The sequence below is a fragment of the Triturus cristatus genome, chromosome 6, assembly GCF_964204655.1.
Source record: "Triturus cristatus chromosome 6, aTriCri1.1, whole genome shotgun sequence".
NCBI classification, from domain to species: Eukaryota; Metazoa; Chordata; class Amphibia; order Caudata; family Salamandridae; genus Triturus; species Triturus cristatus.
The window spans coordinates 38,036,758-38,064,315 of record NC_140589.1 but is presented as its reverse complement, the minus strand read 5'-3'; the positions used below and the strand labels follow the sequence as shown (position 1 = coordinate 38,064,315).

The following is a 27,558-nucleotide window of genomic DNA, read 5'->3' as shown; positions in this document are numbered from 1 at the left end:
TACTTATATACTATTGCACAACCTCCTCTGATGTGTCTGTAAAACTTACCTATTGTCCTGAAATTTTGTCCTGAATTTTTACCTCCTGTCCTGAATTTGTGTCCTGAATTTTGACCCTTTGTCTTGAATTTTTACACTCACCGTCCTGAATTTGCACCAATGCCAGTTGGTCACCCTAGTTGACAGATCCTTAGATCTGGCTGCCTTGTGGATGCGGGGGTGTCGTGGCGCAGGTGGGGTCCGGTGACAGACCCTTAGATCAGGCTGCCTCCATGTTGCAATTGCCCTTGTGTACTCCCCCCCGCATTGCTTCCTAGTCTGTGTGCTTCCCCCCCACCCCTCCATGTTGCTCAGGGCAGACATCCTTAAAAGAGAAGTGGGGCGACTAATCTAGTTAGGCAGTATACAAGTGACATCACGGCGCGCTACATAACGGCGCGCGACATCACAGCGCACAACATCACACATGGCATCACAGGAATTGACATCAAAGAAAGTGGCATCTCAAGCCACGACTTTACAGGAAGTGGCATCACAAGAAGTGACATCATATCTAAAGCCATCACATATATGTTTAGCATGTCTATCATGTGTATGTTTGAGTGCATTGTGAGGATAATAGCACAGTGAGTGTAGGAAGGTGGAATCTGACTATATGGTTGCCTGGTATTTGCATGGTTTTTGACTAGTCTGGCTGGGATCCTGCTATCCAGGACCCCAGCCTATCTGCGTCCTCCCTAAAACTGATGTGAATACCCTAGGTACCTTCCAATTGGATACTGAGGACACCCTGTCAGCCCATTGTAGATGGTACCCTAGGTACCCAGGGCATGGGTCCCTCAGAGGCCTACCAGGGGCTGCAGCACTTATTGTGCCACCCCTGGGACAGCCATACAAACTGACACCACCAGACCACTACTGTAGTCTGGGTAAGGTGGTGCTTGCACCGCTTACAGGGATATAGGTAGCCTGTATCCCACCTGATACAACACATATATCCTCATAGGTCACCCCTAAAGCAGGCCTTGCTAATCCTACAAGGCAGGGTGCTGAGATATGTGTGAGGGGGAACCCCTACCTGAGTAGGGCCCCTCTGCAACCTTCATTAAAACTAGTGCGAGGTTGTTTGTAGTGCAGCCATACCATATACTCTTAACTGCATTATAAGTAATCGCGATAGCGTGATAACTTGAGAGTGGCTGCACAGAACCATGTCGTGTTTGGTGCCAAACATGTAGGAATCCTACCCCCAGCCCAGCCATGGGCATGAGGGCATGATTCCCCCCTGCTAGAGGGGCGATATGGTAAAAGCGGCAGAATTTAGACACCAATTTAAAAGTGCACGCGTAGTACAAAATGGATGCTACCCGCCACCCACACGACTCTGGCTGCCTGTTGCTGGGCAGAACTCCAGCCACGGCAGCTGGACAGTAGGGATCCTGTTGTAGGGAGGTGTTCCCACCTCGCCAGACAGACTATGTGGATTGGAACTGGGTGGGTGCACCATAGGATGCCTTTCAGAGTTGCATGTAGGCTTCCCCAGTGCCTACATTCTGCATACACTGCCTGAAACCGGTTCAGGGGCATCTTGTCGCCTGCCCTGGTGGGAAACACACAAAGGGGAGAGGGTGTAGCCACCCTTTCCCGCCTGAACTCTCATTGGTGGGCTCTGATCTGGACACTCCCCTAATCTTTGGATAAAGGTGAATACAGGGTCCCCAGAGCCTCAGATTATTTTTGAACTTCACAGACTTGAACGTCGACTTGCTGCCGCACAGCTGAATGAAGAAATCTCCCTTGGGGTAAAGGAGTTACCCCCTGCTTGGCAGGCACCTGAAACACTGCAAGTGACCCGGTTGGAACCTTGCTGCTCCTACGGACATCGACGACTCTTTCCTACCTTGAGGTGGGTTTCCAAGCATCCCAGAGGCCAGTGAGTGTGCACAGCAAAGCTCAGCACCGTGGACCCCATGGGTGCCGAGATCCCTAATACCCCAGGACACCAGCCACCTCTTGCACAGCACCCGACCCCGATGAGTGGGGAAGTTGTGCTTTGGGCCTTGATTGAGCCAACCTCTCAGCATCATCTGTGCCAAAGATCAACACCCTAGCCTGCTCCGGCGACCCGTGGGCACATCTTTACACACGCCAAATTGCTGCCTCCCATGGTCCCTTGTCTCTCGATTGGTGGATCCTAGCAGAGGTAAATCTTTGATTCCAAGAGTTCCCCTAGTTGCTCCAGGCCTGCTCTTCAGTCTCCTTGCTGGAGACCTTGCTCAGACCTCGTGGGTCTGCACCAGTAGCAGTTTTGTGTTTCTTGCGTGGGTTGCAGTTGCCAAAGCTTAGTGGATCCAATCCGGACACTAACACCGCAGCGACCCTCATCCTTTATGGAACAGTGGCCCTCCAGAAGCTGGCCTTCCATGACGCCTCCTGGACCCCGTGGCTGACGATCCAAGCTACACCTCTTCAACCTGGAAGCACCCGACATTGAAGGGCTCCTTCTCTTGAGCACCCTGGTCACTGTGCCGTGACCTAGACTCTGTCCCCTCTGCTTTCAGGTCCTTCTCTACAAGATCTACATTTTCATTCTTCACGACAAAGACGACGCTTTTGGCTAGCAGCAGTTCTTCACGTTTTGCCATTGAAAATCAGCCCGCGACCCGACATCGAAAACGACCTATGCACCCGGCTTCCCTGGGGCAGGTAACAGTGGTACCTCTGTACTCTCGTGGGTGTGGGCCCTTCAAAAGCTTAACTCTAAGTTCCTGAACTTGAACTCCTGCTAGAAGTGTTTTTAATCTTGTAAAATTCAACCGCGACATTCTCCATAGACTTTAATAGAGATCCCGACAGTAGCTTATACCACTGCACGCGTCTCCCGTGGGTCCCCTTCCTCACTACCTTGGGTGGTTTCACAAGGGGCCAGCGACCCTAAATGCCCTAGGCATTGTCTGTAGAATTGTCGTGGTTCTTATACCACTTTTTTGATATATGGTTTGGTTCCCCCCGGGGCCCTGTGATTCCAGTGCTATTTATTGTAACTATCAATGCTTGTTTGAATTGTATCTTCACCTCTAGCCTCATTAAGAGACTAGTGGGGTTATTCCTAGAATAAATACGTATATTTTATATATATACCTGTGTGGACTACTCTTTCATTTGGTCATTCAAGAGGTTATCTATGGTAAAACAATAAGCTTAACACTCCTTCAAGACTTAGCCTGAAGGCTGCTCTCCACAGCTACCACTAGGATAGCTTTCTTTAAAGGTTGTCTTTAACCTATCACCTTAAGAGTCGAATTGGACTGGTGCAAGGTGTCCCCTATAACTAGAGGACAGCATATGCCAGGCCAACTTCTCACAGTGAGCTATGGAAGATGATATGTGACCTACCCCTTGCAACCCCCCAGTTTTATGTAGCACATCTTATACATTCATTTACAAACGTATATTATTTATTGTACATGCAATATGCACGTGAGGATGTAAAGCGCTCTGACACCCTGCATTGGAATGAGTAGGGCTATACAGGAAAGAACAGTGGTACCTACATTATTTCAAATCCTCGTGGGGGAGGTGAGGGGGAGTAAGCTCTATTAAATGCAATTTGTTTTGTGTAAATACTGGGAAAGACCAACACATCTGACTTCCTTACAGTGCTTGCATATCTCCTAAACAGGGACTGAACAAAGTGAAAAGCTGCCTCTCTTAAGTATGTGTGAAGTGCTAACAAGGTGTGAGCCTTTGTTCCCCTCCGCCTCCTTCGCATCAAGTGTGAGGCTCCTGAGTGCTCCCAGCCCAGAGACTCACTAAAGGAGGCCTGATGACCCCTCAGATTGGGCCTTTGTGATGGGCCCAGCAGGAGTCTGGAATAACAGAGCCCCGTCCTCTGCACGTTGTTCCTTGTTGCAGATGGAAAAGAGACAACGTGTAGGCGCTGCTGAAAGAGTCCCGGTGTTTGGAAATTACGTGGGGCACAAATTCTTGGCAGGGTGGACGGTGTTCACCCTGTGATAAAAGTGGGTGGACGCCCGTCCACCAGCATGTAACCCCCCCCCACTCGTGCCCTGGTGTCACATCTTCCCTCCATGCTCCATGATGTTTCTGTCTCCCTCCCTGTTGTTTCCCCCACACCACCTGTAATGTTTTCTCCACCCTCGTCTTTTGTGATACTTCCCACCACCTGCACCCTCCAGGTTCCCCCCCCCCCCCGCTCTCCCTTCCCCCAATGCACTTCAAGGAAGCGTTGCATCATTTTGCCAGCACACATATGATACACATGCCTACAAAATGACGGATCCGCCGCGTCATAGCAGCTTTTTTTGTTTTTTTAGCCATGCTGCAGAGTATGAGGGTGTTTTACAGCATGGCTGAAAACCATGAAAAAGCCAATAGGTCCCAGAGGTGATCCTGGCCCACTTAGAACACTGCTGGTGAGCGATCCCAGCATTCCACGCGGTCTATCACCCAGTGAGAGGGCGTGGTGCACCTGCATGCGTTTCCTCTCTCTCTTTCTCTTAGTCTAGTATGAGACACTCCTTCCTTTCTGCCATCTCTTTCCTCTTCCTTTTCTTTCCCACTCTTCGTTTTATTCCTGCTTCACTTCATTTTTTTCATTATTATATTCCTAGTTTTTTTTCATTTCTTCTAAGCTTTCTTCTTTCCTTTTCCCTTTGTTCTCTTTTCTTCTTCCTTCATTGATTCATTTTTTTTCTTTAATTTTTCTTTGTTTCACCTTTTCAGCTTCATCCTGCTCCCTTTCCTTCTTTTGTCTTTCACATCCTTACTTTTCTGATACCTTTCTTTTTCTCCTCCCTTCATAACGTTCTTTTTCTCTCTTTTCTCCTTTATCTTGCTTCATTTATTTAGTCTCTTGCTGGCTCCAGTTTGATCTTTCTTTCAATTCTTTTTTTCTTTTCTATCACCTGCCTTCCATTTTTCTTTGTTTCTTTTGGTTTCTTTCTCTTTATTTCTATTTCCTTTATTTATTTTTTCAGTCTCGTCCCTTACTTTATTTTTGTTTCATTCTTCATTTTTGGCTACTTTTCACCATTTCATTTTCAGCATTTTTCTTCTTTGTTCATTATGTTATTTTATTCTGTTTCGTTTCTCCTGTCCTCCCTTCCTTCTCGACTTCCACTATTTCATTCTATTCCTTCATTTCTTGTTCCGTCCTTTTCTCCATGTAGTTGCCTCCTTACTCCCCTCGCAGATGTTTCCTAATCCCTATCTTCTTCTTTAGTTGTGTTTCTGGTTCGTTGTCCCTTTCGCACCATTTTCTTTTTAACTCGGTCTTTCTTTCTGGCCCTCTATGTAGTTTTGGTCCTCTTATTTTTCAGCTCTCTCCTCTTTCTACATGCCCTATACGTACCCCATACTCCCTCCCTTTCTGTCTCTCGTGTTCTTCACCCACATTAACCTTCTCTCGCTCTTTTTTCTTTCTCTTAGCCTTTCACTTTTACTCACACTTTTCCCTCTCCTCTCGTTTCTTTTTTCTCTTTCTTAGTGTATTTCCTCTCACTTTTCTCTCTACTCTTTTCCCTCGCTCACTCGCACTTTCTTCTTTCCGTGGCACCTCTCCTCCCATCTCCTCTTTCTGTCTCTTTCTCTCTCCTCCCTTCACTGCAGTCTTCTCTCCCGCTCTCCCTCTGTGACTTTTCATCTCTCCTCTCGGTTACTTTAATGTCCTTCTCCCTCGACGTCCCATCTCTTTCCCAGGGAATCTCCCTCTCGGTTCTTCCCTCTCCTCTCCTCTCAGCCCCCACCCCCTCCCTCACCCCGCCCCCTCACACACCCCTGCATGTCTCCATGGGAGCACACTTGTATTTTCTGATATAATTTTTAGGACATCAGGTTGGAATTCGATGTCGTCACTTTTTCTTAGAAACGCGCGCTCTGCTGCAGCGCCGTCCATGCAGGGAAGGGGGGTGAGGCGGAAGCGGGGAGTACATGGAGGGCTCCCCTGCGGTGCGAGGGGGGTATCCCCTGTGAGTTGAAACTCGTGTGAACTTCGGGAGTGGGGTGGGGGGTGCTTAGATGCTCACCAGCCCATGACCGCTCCTGCTGTGGTGTCCCCCCCCCCTCAAAGTCAACCCCAAGCACTCTGCTGAGGGCCCCTGTCCCAGCTCCACAGCCACGCAGGGGGTGAGGGTATAGGGGGGGCTTGAAGCCGCTTCTGCCGAGAGCATTACATCATGCTGCAGAATCCTGTCCTAAGGAGCTGCCCTCAGCTGCATGTGGGAGAGTGGGGGGGTACCATCCACTTGGGCTAATGCGCGCACGGCTGCGAAAAAAGAAGATTCGAAGACAGGGCAAGGGAAATGCGGAACAGGGGAGAAGCAAGACGGGAGAATGGAAATTGAGGAAGGAGAAAGAGAGGAGCAATTAAAAACAGGAAGTAAGACAGGCATAATTTATGAGAACCCAAAAACATGAAAGATGAGAAGAGGAAAAAAGGCATAAGCAAAGGATGAAGGGGTTATATAGTAGAAGCAATAAACACAGGAAGAAGAGGAAGAAAGAATAAAGTGTGAAAAAAGGAGGAAGGGAAGGAGGGAGAGAAAGAAGGCAGAAAGACAAACGCGTAAAAGAAACCTAAAAGAAAAGAGAACGTGCGTATAGCTAACTTAGAATTGAAAGGTAGGAGTTGGAAGAGTAAACATGAGAGAAAGTGACCAGAATAAAAGAGTTAGGGGAGAAAACAAGGAGAGAAAGAAGGCAGAAAGAAAATTAATCGTGTAAAAGAAAGAAATCTAAAAGGAACGAAAGAGAGTGCGTAAAGCTAACTTAATATTGAATGGTAGTAGGTGGAAGTGTAAACATGAGAGAAGTGACCTAGAATGAAAGAGTGACCGAGAGGAAACATTGGCGCGGGGCAGGAAGCGGGAGACATGCGTGAAGTGTTTCCTGGCGCGGGGCTGCTGGCCGGGGAAGGCACTGGGCCGGGATGGTGATCTCATGCAGCCTGCCTTGCACTCACCCCATCCTGCCCCCTCCCTGGCTCCACCTCCCCAGCCCTCCTCTCCCTCTGCTCTCTCATGTTTGCTTCTAGCCCTGGTAGTTTGTTCACTGTCTCCCTCTGTCTCCACCATGTCTCCCCTCTGCAGGTCCGGCCGGCGACGCCTCCAGGCCAGCAGCCCTGGGCCTTGGGCCCCCTCAGCAGCAGCAGCATGCCCCTACCCTTCCTCCTGCTCCGCACCCTCCTGATCCGGCTGGCTGGCAGCAGGCTTGCTGCTTCCGGGGTGCAGTTCATCAGGAAGCGCCTCACCTGGGCCGGGGCCCACCTTGCGACCTTGCTGCGCCGCGTGTGGCGGCGCGCCACCTCTGACGAATCCCGCCAAGCCGTGCTGGGCTGCGTGCTCTGCCTCCTCAACCTGGGCAAGAAGGTGGACGGCGAGTAAGAAGACCACCTCACCTGGCCAACACGACGCCCCAAAGCCACCTACAGCACAACTCGCCCTGTTGGCCTGCTCAAAGCTTGTGGTGACCTTCAAATGACCTTTAGCTGTCCAAAAGCTCCAGAAAGTCCTCCGCCATCTTGTAAGATCATCTAGGTCACCTGGAGCCTCCTGCAGTGATCCTGGTGAGAGAAAGACCTATCAAGGCAGGTGTGGAGGCAACAAGACATACGGACAGCGGCAAGGTGTGGAGGCAACAAGACATACGGACAGCGGCAAGGTGTGGAGGCAACAAGACATACGGACAGCGGCAAGGTGTGGAGGCAACAAGACATACGGACAGCAGCAAGGTGTGCAGGCAACAAGACATACGGACAGCGGCAAGGTGTGGAGGCAACAAGATATACGGACAGCGGCAATCCCAGAAGAGCCGGCACACCCAGCCTCCCACACAGAGTTTGCAAAGGGTTTCCCTCCTACTGACAAAAGATTGCTCCTTACATTTTTGGCCAATCTTCACAGCCATTCCTCATCACCCCTTTCACTGCTGGCGCACACCTACCTTGGAGAACCGCTCGTCAAGGCGGGCGGGGAGGTACTATCGCACCACTGACACCAAAGCCTCTTGGACTGAATGGTGGCCGTCAACTTAAGTCCAGAAGAACATCCAGAAACCAGGATCTTGTTGGAGATATCTACAAAAATTGATTCATCTCACACCAAAGAAGTGTTTTAAAGACTATTGGCAGCTTGAAGGCCATTGGGCAGTAGTCACCTCCGGCTGCATCGTCACTTTGTATAACAACCAAACAAAGCACACGCAAAGACCCTGATTCTACACCATAGAAAGGCCAGAATCAACAGGACCATTTCTGACCTTCTCAAGGTCTTCAAGTGGCCTCAAACTTTCCAACTAAGGCCGGCCGCCTCAAGTGACCTCCTGGGCACCCTCTGTCCTGGCAAGCCTGCCTTCCAGCCGGACCAGTACTTCTGAAGTCTTGGACGCATCTCTCAGCTGACAGCTCGCGAGGTGACCAGGCCTCGAAGACAGGCCTACAAGGTGAAACAGAGGCAACCAGAGCCTGCAAAGGAGGCAAAGGGCAGGTACCTTCTGCCAAAGCAGGGCTGCCTTCCACCCACACAAGAGCTCCAGGCACCTTGGACACCCGCTGAAGGCATTGCCAGGCACTCATCCGGCACCTCAGAGCGAAGAACCAGTCAACAAGGCGTCAGAAGGAAGCCAAGGCGAGGGCCTGACGAGACGAGGGCCTGACGGGACGAGGGCCTCTGGAGGAGCTTGAGAAGCGGCCACTCATAAGAGGCTTGATACCCAAAGGTTCCTTCTTTGACAAAGTGTGCGAACACCGCCCTGATGAGAATGTGCAGCTCCCCCTATCAACCTGTGTAGTCAAACTCATACATGGCCCCTGAGGATAAAAGGACGGTTCTTCCTCGTGCCCATTGAGGCTTCCACTGCAGGACCACTGGAGGAATGCCAGGGGCTTGCCGACTCACCCATTGAGCCAGACCCTAAGAGACCTCTTTGAACTCAGAGGGCTGCGGAGGCAGGAGCCCCACATCCCACCAGAAAGGGCCCTACACATAGAGGGCTGCGGAGGCAGGAGCCCACCCGAAAGGGCCCTCCACACAGAGGGTTGTGGAGGCAGGAGCCCACCCGAAAGGGCCCTCCACACAGAGGGCTGTGGAGGCAGGAGCCCACCCGAAAGGGCCCTCCACACAGAGGGCTGTGGAGGTAGGAGCCCACATCCCACCCAAAAGGGCCCTCCACACAGAGGGCTGTGGAGGCAGGAGCCCACATCCCACCCGAAAGGGCCCTCCACACAGAGGGCTGTGGAGGCAGGAGCCCACATCCCACCCAAAAGGGCCCTCCACACAGAAGGCTGCGGAGGCAGGAGCCCACCCGAAAGGGCCCTCTTCATAAAGGGGGCTGTAGCGAAAGGAGCCCACCCAAAAGACCGCTACCAAGAGCCTCCATTCCCTTTAAGAATCTGCTCCAGATTCAGGCGCCAAGAAGACTGCTTTCTGCTCTGAAGGAGCCTTCCTCGGCGCACTGCGTTTCACTGGCTCCGGAAAGAAGCAAGGGGTTAAAGTCTGGAAACTGCCGCTTTTTACTCTGTTCTGTCTTTGGATTTGAGCTTTTAGCTTGTTGTGTGCACTGGGACCTTCCTTTCCTCTTTCTTTTGAAGACACTGTGCGTTTGCTCTTGACATTGGGCCACCACAGACCTCCACTCGCCCCCGGGAGCGCAGGCCTCGTTCTCTCCATTCCTTGCTTGTAAATATATATTCCTGTACCTCCCTCAGACGGCCTGTCTCTGGCCGCCACGCCGGGCTCGGCCGGAGGGTTTGTCTGTATTTTCCGAGCCGCGCGCCAAGGCTGCAGGAAGCGGCCCAAGGCCTCAGCTGTCGGGGGGCAGCTGCTGCAGGGGTGCTGGAGGTCCACCCCAGGGCCCCCCGGTCCCCGAGGAGCGTCGTGTGCCGCCACCTGCCCCTTCCCTCCCAGGCAGCCCGCCAAAAGCCGGCAGGTGGGCACGCATGCTCGCCCCGCAGGCCTCTTAAAGGCGCAGGGCGCGGTTCATCTCTGCGCCCACCTGTCCGGCCCCCTGGCCTGGATTAGACATTTGGTCACCGAGGGCCTCTTAAAACCATTTTTGGAACCTTCCTTCCTCGGGGGCCTGATGCTTCGGGAGGATGTCTGAGAGCGCAGTGAGGAAACTGCAGCCCTTCACAGTTGGCACCCGACTCTCTCTGCCCAAATGCACCGATGGGGACCCCGGCATGGCCGCCCTGGACAACGGCAGTCTGCACCCCAACCTTAACGACCGGGTGTCCCTCTACCTGGCCAGGGCGCAGGCGGGTTCCGGCCAGCCCTGCTCCCCCACAGCCGGGGCACCAGGGGGGCCCGGCCCCACAGACTCCATAACCGAGGAGGATCAGATGAACCGCAACGCGCTGGCCGCCCGCGCCATCAGGAAGATCACTCTGTCCAACTGGCGAGGAGGCCCGACTGGGGTCACCGAGGGGATCCCCAGGGGCCCCCCACCAGGATCTGAGCGGAACCTCAACAACAACAACAGTCGGATGAGCAGGGATCTGCCGCGCGTGGCCGGCATGCACCGCGAGAACCGGCCCCAGGCCCAGGTCAAGGTAAGTCACTGACTGAGTATGCTGCCCACTGAGGGCAGGTTCGTATCTGACACCTTAGGCCAGCACGGGCTCCTTCAACAACACCACTAGGGTTTCTGGGACTTGGGTCAAATGTGCTATTGTTTTGGGCCTGGAAGACCCAGCATCCAAATTGCTGCTGGCTAGAAACACAGGTATGGTTCAGTGTCTCACACATGACATGGGGCTTCTTGAAGCTATGTTTAGAGTGTCATGTAATATATGTTTATCGATTTCTAATTACATATTTTATGGCGCAAACGAGGACACCATTTGAAATGCCCCACAGTGTACACATCAAGAAAACCTGTGCCAGACATTAACCAGATCCATAGAGAGCCACAGCCCTTACTCCGAGCTCCCAGGGTGCCTCACTGCAGGTGTGACGTTTATTCTCTTGCTTGTCCTTTTACTCTCTCTACTATAAGTGCAGCACTACAAGTACCATAATGCAAAGGGACAGACACATACAGTACTGACCGCACATCAAACCTCACTCCTGAAATGGAACAAGCTGCCTCGCGGCGGTTCGCCTTCCAGTTACTACAGAAGGGTTTTAAAAACACTTCGCTTTCTGCTGTCTAATGCCGCTGACTGGCATCTTTAAAGGCGCCTATATGGTGAGTCACTCCTGCTCACTTTAATGGTACTCGCCTTGTTCGAGGTAACCCTCCGTGATTCAAACCTGTGACAAGCACTGGCAGGCACATTTACCCACAGAGCAATTTACATTGTGGGAACCATAGAAATAATTTACTCCGGGAACTCTGCAGCAGGCGCACCAAACACTGAGCTAGCCAGCATCCCAGAGAGCTGAAGAATAATGTTAGGTCACAGAAGGACGTCAGCAGCAAGCAGTTTAAGGCACTGAGCTATCTTAGATATCAGACACCTGAATAATAATTGTGTATTGTGTAAGCGTGCCTGCGGCAGGGATATTAACCCACTGAGTTATCCTACATCACAGACACATGATTGACAATCCTCTGCTGTGTAAGAATGTCTGCACTGAACGCCCTAAGCTGTCGTGTATCACAGGCACCTGGCTAATAACTTCACACAGACCACTGCAGCAGGCGCACCAACCCATGAGCTATCTTATACATATTTGAAGATTGAGATATTTATTATCAAAGCGCTAGAATATCGATGCATTAACCCCCTCAAAGGGCGGAGGAATGTGGGGCCCACTCGTGAGTGCCTGTTGTTGGTTCCCCCTCTAAGTGCCTGGGCAGGGGCGGAGGGCGTTGTTTTCTCAAAATATAATGAATGACACATAATAACTGGTGATATGGCTCTTAACACCACAGTTTGTGGGTCGGACATACCAGACCGCTCTAAAGACCCATATCAGCAAGGGCCGGCGATAATTTTCGCTCAGCGCTCTTAGCGCGAGGATAATTATCGCCGGCCAACTCAGAATTTTATCGCGGAGATAGTGTGCTATTAGCAACGCTTATCTCCAAAGCGATAAAATTCAGAGCGCCAGCTGCCAATTGTGAGATTATCCCTGGAAATACAGCGATAATCCCACAAGGTTTGGCGATAGCTTGCCGATAGGGATAGACATACTTAGCCAGGATATCTTCCTTCCATAGGATATCATGAGTAAGTCAGAAAAATACCAGACGTAAAAAAGCAGCGTTAACCGCGGTTAGCGCTGCTTTTTTTATCGCAAACAGGGTTATCGATATCCTTGATAATAGGAGAAATGTCGCTTAGCGACATTTCTCCTATTATTTTACTCTGGAACGCCCCCTTTGCATCTCATTAGAGATGCAAGGGGAAGCGTAGAGTAAAAGGGTGCTAACATGCGAATTTGCGTGTTAGCACCCTGTTGCTGATAGGGCACTAGTTTTATCTCTGCTTTTTTGGCTTTTAAAGCCAAAAAAGCAGAGATAAAGCCCTCGTTGATATGCCCCATAGTCAGTTGACCAGGAGCTCACAGTGGGCTTACAGCACCCCCGCTGGTTGCCATTGGCTGGATTTATTGACACCCCTCATCCGGAAGTGGTTCTTCCAGAGCTTTGCCTCGGCTGCCTGAGCGGAAGTCCGGCTTCTAGGGTCCGAGACCTTGTCCAAACCCAGCAGTCTCACCCTACCCAGACTTCCCGTGATCCTTTGCGTGTGCTCCACATCTTCTGAGGCCTTGGAAGGCTCATGTCTGAGGACAAGTGTCCACGACCCCTGCCAGTCAGTCCATAGCAGGCCAGGCGGGATAAGGGCACGTTCAGCCCCACTTTGTCTAGTTTTTAGGTCAGGCATTGAGCAAGACCTTTTGACTTTACTAAAGTTTTATAATATTATATACTTATAGCCCTCTTCATTCACTGGGCCGTTATTGCGTCATTCACGTGTTTCTCCCTCCCACTGCAGCAAACTCCACCGACGTCCCTGTGAGTGAGGGAAGACACTCAGCAGTTTCACAAGGAACACGCCCACGCGCACATCAATTCACTCCAATCAGAGCCGGACTGAGAACACAAAGCAGCCCAGGCAATTCTATTAGACCAGCCCTGGGGTTGGGGTGGGGGGGTCAACGCCAGGCCCAGTGGCTTTTGCCAATGCTTATTTATCAGTGTCACAGTTCTGGCCTAGTACAATGTGTGCCCAGTGCTGTCGGCAATATTGCCTTTTGCCACAGGGGCGCTCCCCTTCCACTCCCACAGACATTTTGTTAATGCTATCAGTTGGTGGCCTCTAAGCTGCTTCTTTCAGCCTATCGATGTCAATCAATCAATCAATCATCGGGGCTTGTGTAGCAGCCCAGAGGTCTCCAGGCGCTGTGTGGTTTGAGTGATCCTCGGTCAGAGAGAGGTGGAGGTCGAAAAGCCAGGTCTTCAGCTGCCTCCTGAACTCCCTCAGAGTGGGGCACGTGCGCAGGTGGTGGGGGAGGTTGTTGCAGGACTGGGCGGCGAGGTAGGACAAGGCGCGGCCACCGCATCAGGAGGGACGCGGGCTAATGCAAGGGTGGCCGAGCGGAGCTCTCTGGTCGGTTGGTGGAAGGCCAGGCTGTAATTGATGTCGCTGGGGCCGGTTTTGTGGAGGGCTTTGTAGGATTGAGTGAGGAGTTTGAAGAGCCATCTCCAGGGCTTTAAGTGGGCCGGGTCTCACCGGTGCCGAGCACCGGCAGTTTTTAAAGGGGGCCTTGAAACGGGTCTCTTTTTAAAGGGGTCCTCGAAACGGGTGTCTATTGGGCTCTGTTTTGTGCCCTGGCACAGGCGGTCTGGTTTTTTCGGCACTGCAGTGACAGCAGGCACATCATGTGCGCGTGCGTACACTGCTCACTTCTCACTAGTGGAGAAGTTACGGCTTGACGTCATGCCAGGTGAGCATTGTAAGAGAAGGGAAATCCTTTTAAAATGAGTCATTTTCTGTCTGGATTTCCCTTCTCTTTTTGAAACTCAGGAGAAGCAACATTGTCGAGGTGTCACCAGTGGAAGCTTTTTCAATATTATATACAAGCCATACTTGCTGCTTGTTTATCTTATCCAACTAGTAACCATTGACAAAGCCAATAGTCCTGACTTGTAGGTATGATGTTACTTGTTGTATCATATATCTGGATGGGATGACAGAAACAGCAAAATACAAGTCGGGCGGCACTCTATGCTAAGCACAGCATATTAGCTTACTGTGGTTTTAAGCCACACCCTAAATTACATTGGCCACGCCCCTTTGAGAGACCCCCCTAGTTTTTTCATCCCTCTCTAAACCCTGGCCATCTCTTCTGGATGGGGAGCCAGTGGAGGGATCTGAGGTGAGGGGTCAGGCTGGCTCTTCTGGGAAGGTTCAGGACGAGTCGTGCTGCTGAGTCCTGGTTGGTCTGGAGGCGGTTGAGGAGCTGTTTAGTAGTTCTGGCGTAGAGGGCGTTGCCTTAGTTGAGGAAACTTGAGATGAGGGCCTAGGTTTCTGTCTTCCTGATCGATCGAGGTGGGGATCCACCGGAAGATCATGCGGGGGTGTGGAAGCAGGCAGAGGATACGGCATTAATCTGTTGTTTCACAGTGACCTGGGTGTCCAGGATGATGCCGAGGTTGCGTGCGTGATCCGACAGGGAGGGTGGTGGGCCGAGAGCGGAGGACCACCAGCTGTTCTCCCATGGGGAGAGCTTTGTTCTGAAAATGCTGATCTCTGTCTTGTCTGGGTTGAGTTTTGGGCAGTTGGTTGTTATCCAGGTAGGGATATTGGTCATGGTCGATTGGAAGTTGAGTCTTGCGGGGTCAGGGTATTCTGAGAAGGATAGGACTAGCTGGGTGTCGACGGCGTAGGAGAACATGTCGAGTCCTTGGGGGCGGCCGATGTTGGCCAGAGGGGTCATGTAGGTGTTGAAGAGGGTCGGGCTGAGGGAGGAGCCCTGGGGGACGCCACATATGATCGCTTTGAGTGCGGAGGCAAAGGGTGGGAGGTGGATGCTCTGGATCCGTTTGGAGAGGAAGGAGGCGATCGAGTCGAGCGCCACCCTGGATGCCTATGTGATGGAGTCTGGTGATAAGGATGTGGTGAGAGACCGTGTTGAAGGCTGCCGAGAGGTCCAGGAGGTTGAGGGCGGATCTGATGTTGTACATCGGAGACCCGTCCACGAGACGCTGTTGAAGGTGCCCCACTAGTCCTGTTTCAGGAGTTTCCTGCCCCAGACATGGTTGGTCCCTCTCTCTGCCCTCCACAGTCCTGGCCCTTGAATACCCGATGACATGTTCCTGGCTTCTACAGTTTGAATTTTCATTGGTTGATTTGCTGTTCTGTGGGCCTTGGTTGGTGCATTTGTTTCTCGTTGTAACCTGGCACTCTAATCCATTAAATACTGATTATCGTGGACAGTGTTTTAAATGTAATCCTGGACTGGACTGTCAGGCTGTTACGTGTTCTTAGGGCCCTGCCTTCTGAACAGGCGGTGTAGCCTGGATGTCTGTAAAGTAGAGAATAACAAACATTAATAGATGCAACGCTGGACTGAGTCTGACAGTGGACATTACCTGCAGACAGTGTATTACAGAGCATCTTCACTTTGCTCTCTGCACCAACCATATGCAAATCAGCCCTGCTCCTCTACCAATAGGAACAATCCAGCCCCAAATGACCTTGCAGCGCCTCCTCTGATTGGGAATCAGTGCAGATGAGTTCTCTGATACCATGAGCCGGACCACTGGAATTATGCAGCAGGAAAGGGCTAAATTATGTGGCAGAGCAGGAAAAGGCAAATTATGTGGCATAATCCAGCACATTTGTTATAGTATTACTACATTATTTGTCATTTTTAGGTCTCGCCTGGTGTAAGACTGCACAGACATGCGCAGTCTCGCTGGCGAGATTTAACGTTTTAGGTTAGATTTCTCTAGTGGGCTTTAAGCGCCGCCCCTCCTTTCCATTGGCTGGCGTCACCGTTTATGCTAAACGGTGGCCAGCCATTGGAAAGGAGTGTACTGTGACGTACAACTTTTCTCTTTTAGAGCCGTCCCAGTTGGACTGGCTGCCCCGACTTACTGCTGGCGTAAAAGGTTTTTTATCTTTATGGGACCAAACACATGTCCCCATAAAGATAAGAAAACAGTCATGTGAGGCAGTCCAACTGGGACGCTCTAAAAGAGAGTTGTTGTTGGCATTGCAGCGCGCGCCTGCAGTGTCGGGGACCCGGACTCACTCCTCCCGGTCAGGCGCTGCAGCAGTTGAACGCAGGGCAGCAGAAGAGGCTCTCCCACCGGGTTCCCTCCTCCGCTGTAGTGGTGCACTGTGACTGCCAATGCGCCACCCAGGCCGTGTGCAGATCGCAGCGCTTCGCGGGCCTCTCCGTCTGCTGTCAGAGTCGAGAGGAGCCCCAGGGTGCGCAGGGACATATGTGACAGTAGGATTTACGTGAGTATTTTTGATTAAGAGGGTGGTAGTTTTTTGGTTCAGGACGTTTACGCTGCATTGGCTTTGTCCCCTAAGGGTCCTTGTTGCCTCTGCTCATTGTTCTGGCCCTTCGTGAATTGTGACTATAGAAATACAATGGCGGTTGCCCTGTAAGGGAGCAGGAAATGGAGTAGGCAGACGTCACTTCCTGGCCACCATCTTGGGGTCTGATTGCAAAGGGGCAACGTGATAATCAAAATGGTGCTTGTGGGCGTCAGGGGGTTTTCCTGCTTCTGATGCGCTTTGCACAAGCGAGTCCTTAGCCTTCTAATTGAGATGGCTGCAATGTTTACTACATGTTTATTATGACTGAGCCATAGGAATGGTGACTCTAGTTGGTGGATGTGGTGTGATTGCCGTTATTGACCTGTTACCAGCGTTACGTTTGGGACAGCTAGAGTTAAATTTACTACCATTCACTATGATTTGCATTAGCTTACGGGCTATGCTGTAGTGTAACGTTATTAAAATGGCGCCCGTTACACTAACATTGTTGCTGGGTAACGGTAATAAGGCGGAGTATACTTCATACTAAAGTGTCTCTTCTATCATACTAATAAAAAATTATCACCCGCCAACTCCACGCACACTAATCTAAATTTTTTTTGGGGGGTGAGTACTAGTTTTTGACCTTGGGGTGTCTTAAACCGGCTGCTTACAAAGCTGCAAAGCTCAGGGAACGATGATTCACTGTCACTAGGCATGTGTAGAAATGTCTGTGAGATGAAAGCAATCAAACACCTCTGAAGACGTCAGAGTTTCTGGCTTCCGTCACGTGACTGGTTGGTTCCCATAGCGACGCTGATGGCATCTCGGCCTTCGCTTTCCCCGGTCTTCGCTTTCCCCGGCTTACCTCCGGTCTTGTCGCCGCAGCTGACATGGCAGACACGCAGTGGCTGCGCTGAAGCCCAGCGACCCCGGGGCCCTGAGCCCCGAGCAGCTCGAGAGGCTCCGGGACTTCAAGGTGAGCTGGCTGGGAGGGGGCGGCGTGGCGGGAACTCCCCGGTCTGTGCGAGAGCAGCATGCATGGGACAAAGCATCATCCTCATCGTCAACCAATAGCAACGCGGAGAGGAGTGACTGACAAGGAAAGCAGCCTTTGGGAACGTGCATGAGGCGGGATTCGAGTGGCAATAACTCTGTTTTCACCCTCCGCTGTCTCACGGAAATGTAGTGAGACGTGAATTGGATTCGAGCACCTGGTTGAATAATTTATTTAGCGCATCTGTTATTTGTTTACCGAAGAGTGCCGGTAAAATGGCAAAGTATATACTTGTCAATACCATCAAGGCCGAAAGGGAAATTGTTATTTATAGTTAAGATGATGTAGGAAGACGGGCGTCCTTTAGTTTATGTTTCACTACTGGCAGTTGAAGCCTCTCCGTGGCTGAGCCAGCCCTTCTGCCCGGTGCTTCGCTTTGATAGATATAAGTGCAGGGGCACAAAGATGTTTTTCGGAGTCCGTTGGAATGCGGGGTTGCCGAATAACAAGAAGGGTCTCTTTTTGATTCCCTCACACTTCTCTTTCTTCCACCAACCTACATTTTCAGCTTATTTTTTACCTCGCTATAGTAGGTTCTTTTTATCCCCACTTTATCACTGTCTTCCTGCCTTTCTCTACTTTCTTCCTTTTCTACTCCCCCCACCCCCCTCTTCTTTTGCTCTGGGTCAAAGTTTTACAGCACATGTCTACTTGGCTCGCTGTCCCACAACAGGCAGGGACCAACCACATGCAAATGATCCCTTGTACTGCGCCAATAGCAGAAGTTCAGCCCGAACTGCCGGATTGTCTGCGGGACATAGGTAAGACAGAAATACTTTGGGGTTATTGGGCTTCACCAGTGAGGTGCGGTTGGAGACTTTTGACACCAACTGGGCTTGTCTGGGCCCCTGTCTGGACCCACCAGACACACTTAGGGTGAAAAGTACAAATAGTGATGGATGGAATGCTTGAATTTACCTTAGCCACAGCTTTTTGGGATTTATTTCATTCCATTGTTTTATTGCCTCTAAAGACTGGGATCAAACATATGCAAATCAGACTTGGCCTTGTCCCAAAAATCTAGCCTGATCTACTGGCCCACATCACATCTGCACATGAACATAAGCATCTCTAGACGTTTCGGCCTTGTTGTGCCTCACTTGTGAGGGCCAGCATCAGGCCTGTGGTACATTGAGATGACTGGCCTTCTTCTCTGCCGGGTTTTCTTCTGTCGACTGCAGTGTGTTTAGAGTTCTTGGGAGGCCGCAGTGTATTTATTGAAGTAGCTGGGTTTAGCTGACATAATTTGTTTGTGTTGAAAAGGAGGTCAGAGTCATGAGGGCACTGAGATTTTTAGGTCTCGCCTTGCTATCGCGTAAGCGATCGCAAAGCAAGACTATTGTAAGGGGCATTTAAAAGTGCTCCGAAAAGCGGATTGCATGGCGAGCACGCGCACAATCACGCGCATCGTGCCGCCAAGCAATCCGTTTGGCATCGCACTTCAAAGGGTCCGCTCCCCCGCCTGGAATGCGCTCCCCCGCCAAGCGCGCGCGCCACGCTCCGCCGGGCTTGTCTTGTTTTTGTTTGTTTTAGAAATCACTGGAATGTAACAGTTGTGTTTATTTACTATTTAATTTATTTGTAACTTATTTCATGTAACATTTTAAACAGAAACAGTTTACATAGCAAAGATGACAGTATCTAGACCAATGAGCCGTGGTGGTTAAACACAGTAACTGGCCGTTGTTGAATTTATTTATATTGCTATTTTGATTTCTACGTCTCGGCTACAGACACCTTTAACTGTCAGATGGCCAGCCTTGTTCTTTCCAATGTACATAGAGTGCATTTTGGGTCAGGTCGTCCTTGCGCAAGACTGGAGTCCTCTATCTGTCTCATTTATCTTTTCTTGATTCAGTCACTTTCCTTCCCATCCTTTTGTTTGTCCTGCCCAGAAGCAGTTCTGTCTCACATTGCTCAGATTAGTTAAATGGTACCATTCCACTGCCGATGTTGCTTGCAATCGGGCACCTATTTTTTTTTATCCTTTTATTTTCAGCACTGTACCAGAGGTGCATTTGTTTTCGCTCTTTCCTTTGGTGCCGCTTCTTGCTTCCTCACCTTTGCCTTCCCCCATTCCTGAGCTCCTCCGGTGGTTCCTGTGCCCGTCTCCGCTTTTATTTTTCTTATTCACTGAAACTGAAATTATTTATATATATATTGTGCCACCATTGCTCTTTCTGCACTATCTACCTACTAGATTTAGCTGTCTGTTTTCAGACCTCTATTGTGTGCATATCCAATTCACAAAATGGACTTTTGGTCAGCTCACTGCTAATAATAATTTGACTCTCTCGCTTCTCATTTGCATACTTCTTATACAATGGGTTTTATTCCTCTTCTTGTGATTGTCCCTCCTCTGGAGCATAGCTTCTTACCATCCTTTTGATTGGATGACTTGTATCCTTCCACAGCACTCCTCAGGGTACATTTTTATTTATCTTTAAGCACTACATTGGGTGCATGTGTCTTCCTGCTCTCCCAAAGTCCTGCTTACAACTCACACCCCGCTTAAGTCTTTTTCCCTCTCCCCTCCCAGCTCATTCGTAAAAGCACAACAAATGGTATATTTATGCCAGGTTTGAGTAAACAGCACACGTATCCGGTGTTTTCTGTTATCTCCTGTAATCCACATGTTGCATGAAAGCCTAGACTTTGGAGCACAAAGGCAGCCTTTTTAGCGCTGGGCGATGGCAGAATGCTGCTCTCACTCAGCCTGCATTTGAGGCAGGGTTGCCTACAGAGACTGGATGGGAGTTGTTTCTTCACTTGGAGGCCCAGAAACCTGGTCTCATTGCTGCTGTTAAACACTATATGGCGAGGCTGTTTGTTGCATTTCTGAGTTTTGTGGCAAGTAATCGACAAGCGCATTCCCACACTTCCCCAAACAGCTGTTGTGTTTAAGTACCTATAGCTAATTCTGTATGTCATTTTTAGATCTTGCAGAACTAGCACTGGAGCGCGCATGCGCTCCTCGCTCTGCGAGGCTTATTGTGATCAATAAGATTTCAGAAGGGGACTTGAAGCCCCGTCCATCAGTCCCATTGGCTGGCGTCATCATTTATGCTGAACGGTGGCCTCTGATTGAAAACCAGGCTCTTTTGTTACCACCCTGTCTCCTTCTCGACCGGCCCATCTGGACTCGATCGTTTGCTTGCGGCGTTATCCTGTCTCCTTCATTAAGTCAGTAAGCACTTTTTTTGCAATTTGCGCAATGGCAACATCTTGTTTAAACAGTCCTTGGCTTCGCAACGCTAGTTAAAGGAAGCTGCTGCTATCAAGAAGGGACATGTCCAAATGTTTATCTGCCTCTGCAAGCACTGCTCTGGAGAGTGCTTCGAGGGCCGGCGTGGAATAATAATGTGCTACAAACAATTGCTTTTTTAGAATCACAGATTGTCCCGTTACCAACTAAACTCAGAGCCGTAGTGCCTCAGCATACACCCCGCAGGCGCTTGCGTCATCAGCTCCCCCACCCCCCTTCAGTATATCACTAGCTGACTAACAACATCTGACCTCAAAATAAATGTGTTTTGCGCTGTTCATCAGAAGCGCCCTCTTCTGTAGGGGTTTAGTTTAGTTTTGTTTTTGTTCTCTGCACAAATCCTCCGATTTCACCAGCTCCGTTTCAGGGTTGCCCAACACTCCCATACCATCACATTATTTTGAAAGCTAAACGCATGGCAAACATCACGAGAGATAGCAGACTTTTTGTACAAAGTGGCTGCTGTGCTTTCGGCCCATTCTCTTCCTCTAAAATATCTATTTTTTACGAGATGCAACCTATTTAAAAGTGTGAACAAAAACCTTGGCTGGTGCGTTTTTTGAGTGGACTGGTCTGGTTGAGTGAAATATGAGACGTGATTTTTACTCTAGCATATCAAAAACAAGGCATACACACACAAACCAACCACATACCTTATGGTACTCTCCCTATTGGCCAGTCGGCCTCAGAGCACAGCAAGGCCCACATTTACGAGTGATGTAGGTTCAAATCTCATGAGTTAACATAACATTAAACACACTTTGTTCTAGATCTTTTCCTAGTATGCTGTTTTTTTTAAAACAATGAGATGTAAAGTGCACTGCGATTTGGAGCCTGGTCCACATATTTTGAAGACCAGACCTTCTGTACAGGTCGCGCGATTATCCAGATAAAAGCATAATTGTCATCACCAGGCCACGAGGCGTCCACTTGCTTGCATGAGCTGAGCAAAATGAAAGAAGCCCCTATCAGCGAAGCAGATAGCTAGAAAAACAAGCATTTGCAATGCAAATAGGTTTCGCAGTTGTGAGAGTTTCAGCTATTGGCATTGTAAATGGCAATGCCTTTTATTTACGTGTTGGTTTTACAACATAAATAAAAGGCGTTGTCATTTACAATGCCAATAGCTTAAACTCTTGCAAATGCGAGACCTATTGCATTGCAAATGCTTGTTAATATTTTGTGCCTGAGCTGGGTTAAGTCTCAGTGCACAGCCATTTCAGTCAGACTGCCTCCAGTCTTGGGCACTTGAAAAGTCAATTCTGGCTATATGTATATGTCAGCATTGCATGCCGTGATTCCAGAGCATGGCAACTATAAGCTACTGTGAGTCTCCAGTAGGGAAACACGAGTCTGTGATTGTTGAACATCTTTGAGGGATGACAAAAGCCATGTTTTCAAGTGTTGCTGACTTTAGACTGTGACTCTACCACAAGCTTTTTTACGTAATTATTGAAGAGGGACGTGGACGACGCTGAGTGATAACTCATCCGGCCGCCTGATTTTTGTGCGACTTCCTTTCCCGTCTCTGCTGATTGCTGGGGTCAGCCGAAGAGCCAGGTCTTGGGGTCCTTCCAGAACTGGGGCAATGTGGGGGATTGCCGAAGGGGAGGGGAGGGTGTCCCAGGCTTTGCCTGGGAAGTAGGAGAAGGACTTTCCTCCCAAGGTGTTTTGTGAACCTGCCTGGCCTGGGATCTGTCTTTTTAAAAAGAGTAGGGTCCAAATGTGTGACCCTGTGTAGAAGAATCCCTCGACCACCACCACACCACTAAGATTGTCTTGAAACGGAGAGCTCAGAATAAAGCTTGCAGATAACTCCATGCCATCAGGAACACCACATTCCCGCCCCAGGTTTTTATTTGGCCGCCCAGTGCATTCTGGGTATTGCGGTACTGGTTCAAGTTAACTTAAAACAACTGCAATAAAGTTTGAAACTTGTGTTAATAGTTTCGATCAGTTGTTTGGAAAAACAATGTTTTTAAGTCACATTATATGTTTTGAAAATGTGCTTATTTTGTCTTAATTTTTTGCTTATAATAGAAGGGCACCTTCCAAATGTGCACCCTTTTCCCACCCTCAGCTCTCCTCCAGCATTCACATCATCAACCTTTCTCTCTCCTCCGCCCAGTTTCTTTGCAGCCTCTTTTTATTTTGCGTTTCCTTTGTGCAGTCTTTGTTCTGACAGTTTCATCTTCGGTCTTGTGCCGGCAGCATTGTTCCCATTACTTTGATGTATGATTGGAGTGGGGTTTGGGTCTGCCCCTCACTTGTGACTGGATGGCTCATTTGTCTATTTCAATTCCCTGCTCCTGATTTTATGGCTTTCTTCCCTTTTCTTGTTTGTCCCACCCCTGAGGATTTAGGTTTTAGCAGTTTAGTGTATCCTTCCGCTGCTGACGTCAGGCACATATTTTTCTTTCTGTTTATATGTCTGGGAGTTCTGATCTCAACCCCTGAAGTTGGGTTTTAGCAGTTTAGTGTACCCTTCCGCTGCTGACGTCAGGCACATATTTTTCTTTCTGTTTATATGTCTGGGAGTTCTGATCTCAACCCCTGAAGTTGGGTTTTAGCAGTTTAGTGTATCCTTCCACTGCTGACGTCATGCACTTATTTTTCTTTCAGCGTTTTATGTCTGGAAGTTCTGATCTAGCCCTTGATGGAACTCTATGTCCTTTTATGCTTCCTCGTACCTCCTGCACGCATGGCGGCACTCCCTCCTCCCCTGGCACCAGGCATTGCTGCCACTTGGTGTCTCTTTTTCCCCTCCCCGTCTGTCTCTTCCTGCACACTAGCCGCTGCTCGTCACCATTGGCTTTGAGAATGCCTGTAAAATTGTTCAAGCATTGACAAAGCCAATAGCCACAACCGGCTACCCTGCACGGTTATTTTTTAAACTTCCAAAATGGCTGTCACATCAATCAATCAATCAATCAGAACATTTGTAAAGCGCACTACTCACCCGTGCGGGTTTCAAGGCGCTGGGGGTGAGGGGCGCTGCTACTGCTCGGAGAGCCAGGTCTTGAGGAGTCTTCTGAAGGTCAGCAGGTCCTGGGTCTGCCGCAGGTGGGTGGGGAGGGTGTTCAAGGTCTTGGTGGCGAGGTGGGAAAACGATCTGCCGCCGGAGGTCGCTCTTCGGATGCGGGGGACGGTGGTGAGGGCGAGGTCGGAGGAGTTGGCGGTTGGGTGTGTAGAAGGTGAGTCGTCTGTTGAGGTATGCTGGTCCGGTGTTATGGAGTGCCTTGTGTGCATGGGTGAGGAGCTTGAAGGTGATCCTCTTGTTGACTTGTTGAGTGGACGCACTGAAGGAGCCATCTTGGAAATATTCAACATATTGTTCCAAGATCTTCTGGGAGGTAGGTACTGGGTTTGCCAATGCTTGCTGTGTTAGGTAAAACCAATACAAGCCAACAATAAGCAATGGCAAAGTAACACAGATTTGGCCTTGCCAATGCTTGTTTGCTCGTATTTTCCCTTTCTATCTTCATTATATCCTCCTATTTTCCTTTCACAGTAATTATTTTTTATTTCATTGTATTTCAAATCATTTGATAGTAATCGTTTATACTTTGAACTAAATGTTAAAATAATCCGTTGGGTGCCACAAAATAAAATAAAAAAACAGCGCAGAGGATCTTGAAGATATCCCCTCCTTTTGCTCCTCAGATTCCCGCAGTCCTCGCTTGGGACTTCCACTACTTCAGCCCTCTTCAGCTGCGATATATGGTAAACCTAGCCAGCGCCCTGGTAATGGGGCGCGGGAATCACTGCCATGTAATGTACTCTGGCCAAACCACTGCCAGCAACCTGCTCAGAGTGCAGAACCAGGCAGCCAGACTCAGCCTTCATCTCTAGACGAGCAGCAACCAAACTCAGAACTAGCATCACACCACACTCCGGTTAGATCCCTCTGGTCATCAACCAGGCCTCACAAGAATAGCGCATGGGAACACATATGGCAAATTGCCTAGAGCTGCCTGCTTTGGAATTGGGGAACCAGTTCGAATCCCGGCGTCTGCTCACCATCCTATGATTCTGGGCAAAACTCCTGATCCCCCTACCTAAAAAACAAGTCTGACCTTGTGTATTGTAACCTGTTGGTCATGTAAGCACTCTGATGCCCTTGGACCAATTTGTGCTATATGAAGTAAACTGCAAAACTGGAGACAAGTCCCTTGAAGTACCCAGAGAGGAGTCTGGGCAGATCGGACTTTAGACCGAGGGCAGAACACGAACTCCTGGGGTTCAGGAAACTCTTGGAAACTGAGTTTCTTTGAGTTGGGGTTTGACTGAGCAGCTGATTTTGTAAATACAAAGTGGTTGAAGAATCCTGGGCTGGGGCCTTTTCTTGCATTGCGCAGTATGCTAGCGTTTTGAGGACACTTCTGGGTGCACAGACATCACTCTCATGGTCCAGTGTGACACTATATGAGAACTAATGTATAAAGGGCTGGAGACTTAGCTTAGTCAATAATGTTCAGGAGGTGTGAGTCAGAGATTTCCCAACAAGCAACGAGGTGCACCCAGCTAAAAAGATAATGCGGGCTGGGCCCACTGGACGTGGTATTTGGCCGGGTTGGAGGTGTAAGTTTTCAGTCATTTGGAAGAGTATGGCCAGAGTAGGGCCCCAGTGAGGGTCTGGCCTATGATGTCCAGTTCCTTCTCACAGCAGTGAAGGGCAGCCTAGCATAAAGCCATACCTAACATCAGCAGACCAGGCTTACGATGGGCCGCGACAGCAGGCCTTTGAGCAGCCAAGGCCCAGCAACAAACCCCGCTTCCAAGAAGCGACGAATCCGGGAGAGCAGCGTCGGAGAAACTGTGAAACAGAAGAAAATGCTGCCGAATCCCTAACAGCATGTGATGAGAGAAGGAAGCTAAAAGACCAGGAGAGGACAGTTTGAAACTACCTGGAACCTAAACCCCTCGTACTCTTGTGGTCTTCAACAAAGCCAGGAACCAGTTCCTCCATGTTTCCACTTCAAGGGATTGTAACGTTGTGGGCTAACTCTCCTAGCAGCCACTTAAACAACCGAATGACGAGTTGTGTATGATGATGACAGCAGCGGTGTCTAATGTGTGCTGTTCTTGTAGGGTACCATCCCTGTGTCGCTTCAGCTGGATTCGCAACTGATCGGGCAAACGCTATAACATCTGGGTGGCGTGTCGATGACCCCTGGAGTTGTCTCCTCACGCACTGGCGTGGGGTGGGACACCACGATGCAGTGACTTGAAGGGTGGGTGGAGAGGGGTAGATGGAACCAGGCTGAGACAGGAAGAAGATGGGAGACTCAAGGTTCACACCCTGTCCTCCACCAGCCCCGGCACAGCAGAGGGTTATGGGCTTCTGCACAGCAGAGGGGGCGGGGCCTCTCTGTTAGACACACAAGGAAGGGACCAAGTGGGGCAAAGATTACAGAAGAACATCTGTTTGAAAAGCAGACACCCACTAACACAACCCCCACATTGCACGGAACGGTTGAGTATTCTTGTCCGAGGAAGGTGGCAACCCTATATGCAGGCAGAGGGTAATAAGTGCCAGAGCTCTTATCAGGAGACCCCCCCGCCACGCTGCCAATGACAGTAACAACACAACTGCAACCCATCACACCCCTACAAATGCGACAATATGGACTATTCCAGGGCCCCGAAGCGATAAGAATGGCTTGGGCGGCAGGTAATAGTCATTTTTAATGTACATTGGATTAAGAAATTGACTCTTTTTGTGGTTATCTCTAAATTGGCCAGACAGCGCCACCTTGTGGCAGACTGTGTCAAGCACCGGTGTTGACGATTAAGTGCTGGTGCCGAGCACTGGAAACCACTGGCTCAAATTAGGCACTGCATGCAGGTCTTCAAGGAAGAGGCGGAATCAAGTTTATAATCTGTTTAGAAACCACAGTCGGGGCACTCCCATGTCACCAACAGATGTGTACATATCAGTGGGTGTGATTAATGCGTCTGAAACATGAGAATACAAAATGTTCTCCCTCACAAAAGAGGAACGGTGCACCATCATCAGTGCAAGGGGCACCATCATCAGTGCAAGGCGCACCATCATCAGTGCAAGGCGCACCATCATCAGTGCTAGGCGCACCATCATCAGTGCTAGGCGCACCATCATCAGTGCAAGGCGCACCATCATCAGTGCAAGCCGCACCATCATCAGTGCAAGCCGCACCATCATCAGTGCAGGGTGCACCATCATCAGTGCTAGGCGCACCATCATCAGTGCTAGGCGCACCATCATCAGTGCAAGGGGCACCATCATCAGTGCAAGGCGCACCATCATCAGTGCAAGGCGCACCATCATCAGTGCAAGGTGCACCATCATCAGTGCAAGGCGCACCATCATCAGTGCAAGGTGCACCATCATCAGTGCAAGGCGCACCATCATCAGTGCAAGGTGCACCATCATCAGTGCAAGGTGCACCATCATCAGTGCAAGGGTCTCTCACAGAACAGGCATTAATTGCGCAATGTTTACCTCTCACACAGAACAGATACCTCATCAATTGACAAGCTTCCCATCTACACCACATCATCCCTCACACAGCAGGTACAGCCGGGCATCAGCAGTGCAGGCTTCTATTCCTCGTGGAAAAGAGGGGGGCCTATTTCAGGTATACATTTTCGTATGGTTGTATGGACTGGTAACAGCATGGATGGTTGAGCAAGTAAAACAGTTAAGTATGGATGGTTGAGTAAAAATATCTGTTATTTCAGCTCCAACTGCCCAAGGGGTGAACATGTGCTTACAAATATAATATGGTTTGT

General features: G+C 49.9%; 1 protein-coding gene across 3 annotated transcripts in view; it reads left to right on the top strand.

The window, feature by feature from the left end:
- The window catches only part of LOC146813709 (uncharacterized), a 248,540-nt gene that overhangs the window by 20,450 nt on the left and 200,532 nt on the right, over positions 1–27,558 (top strand). For 2 of the 3 annotated variants that reach the window (XM_085610204.1, XM_085610202.1), the window contains exon 2: positions 7,110–10,567. In XM_085610204.1, coding sequence (XP_085466330.1) covers positions 10,112–10,567 — 456 coding nt within the window. In that variant the 5' untranslated portion in view covers positions 7,110–10,111. Of the gene's footprint in view, positions 1–7,084; positions 10,568–27,558 lie in introns of those variants that run through there. The other variant, XM_085610203.1, reaches the window with a different exon arrangement.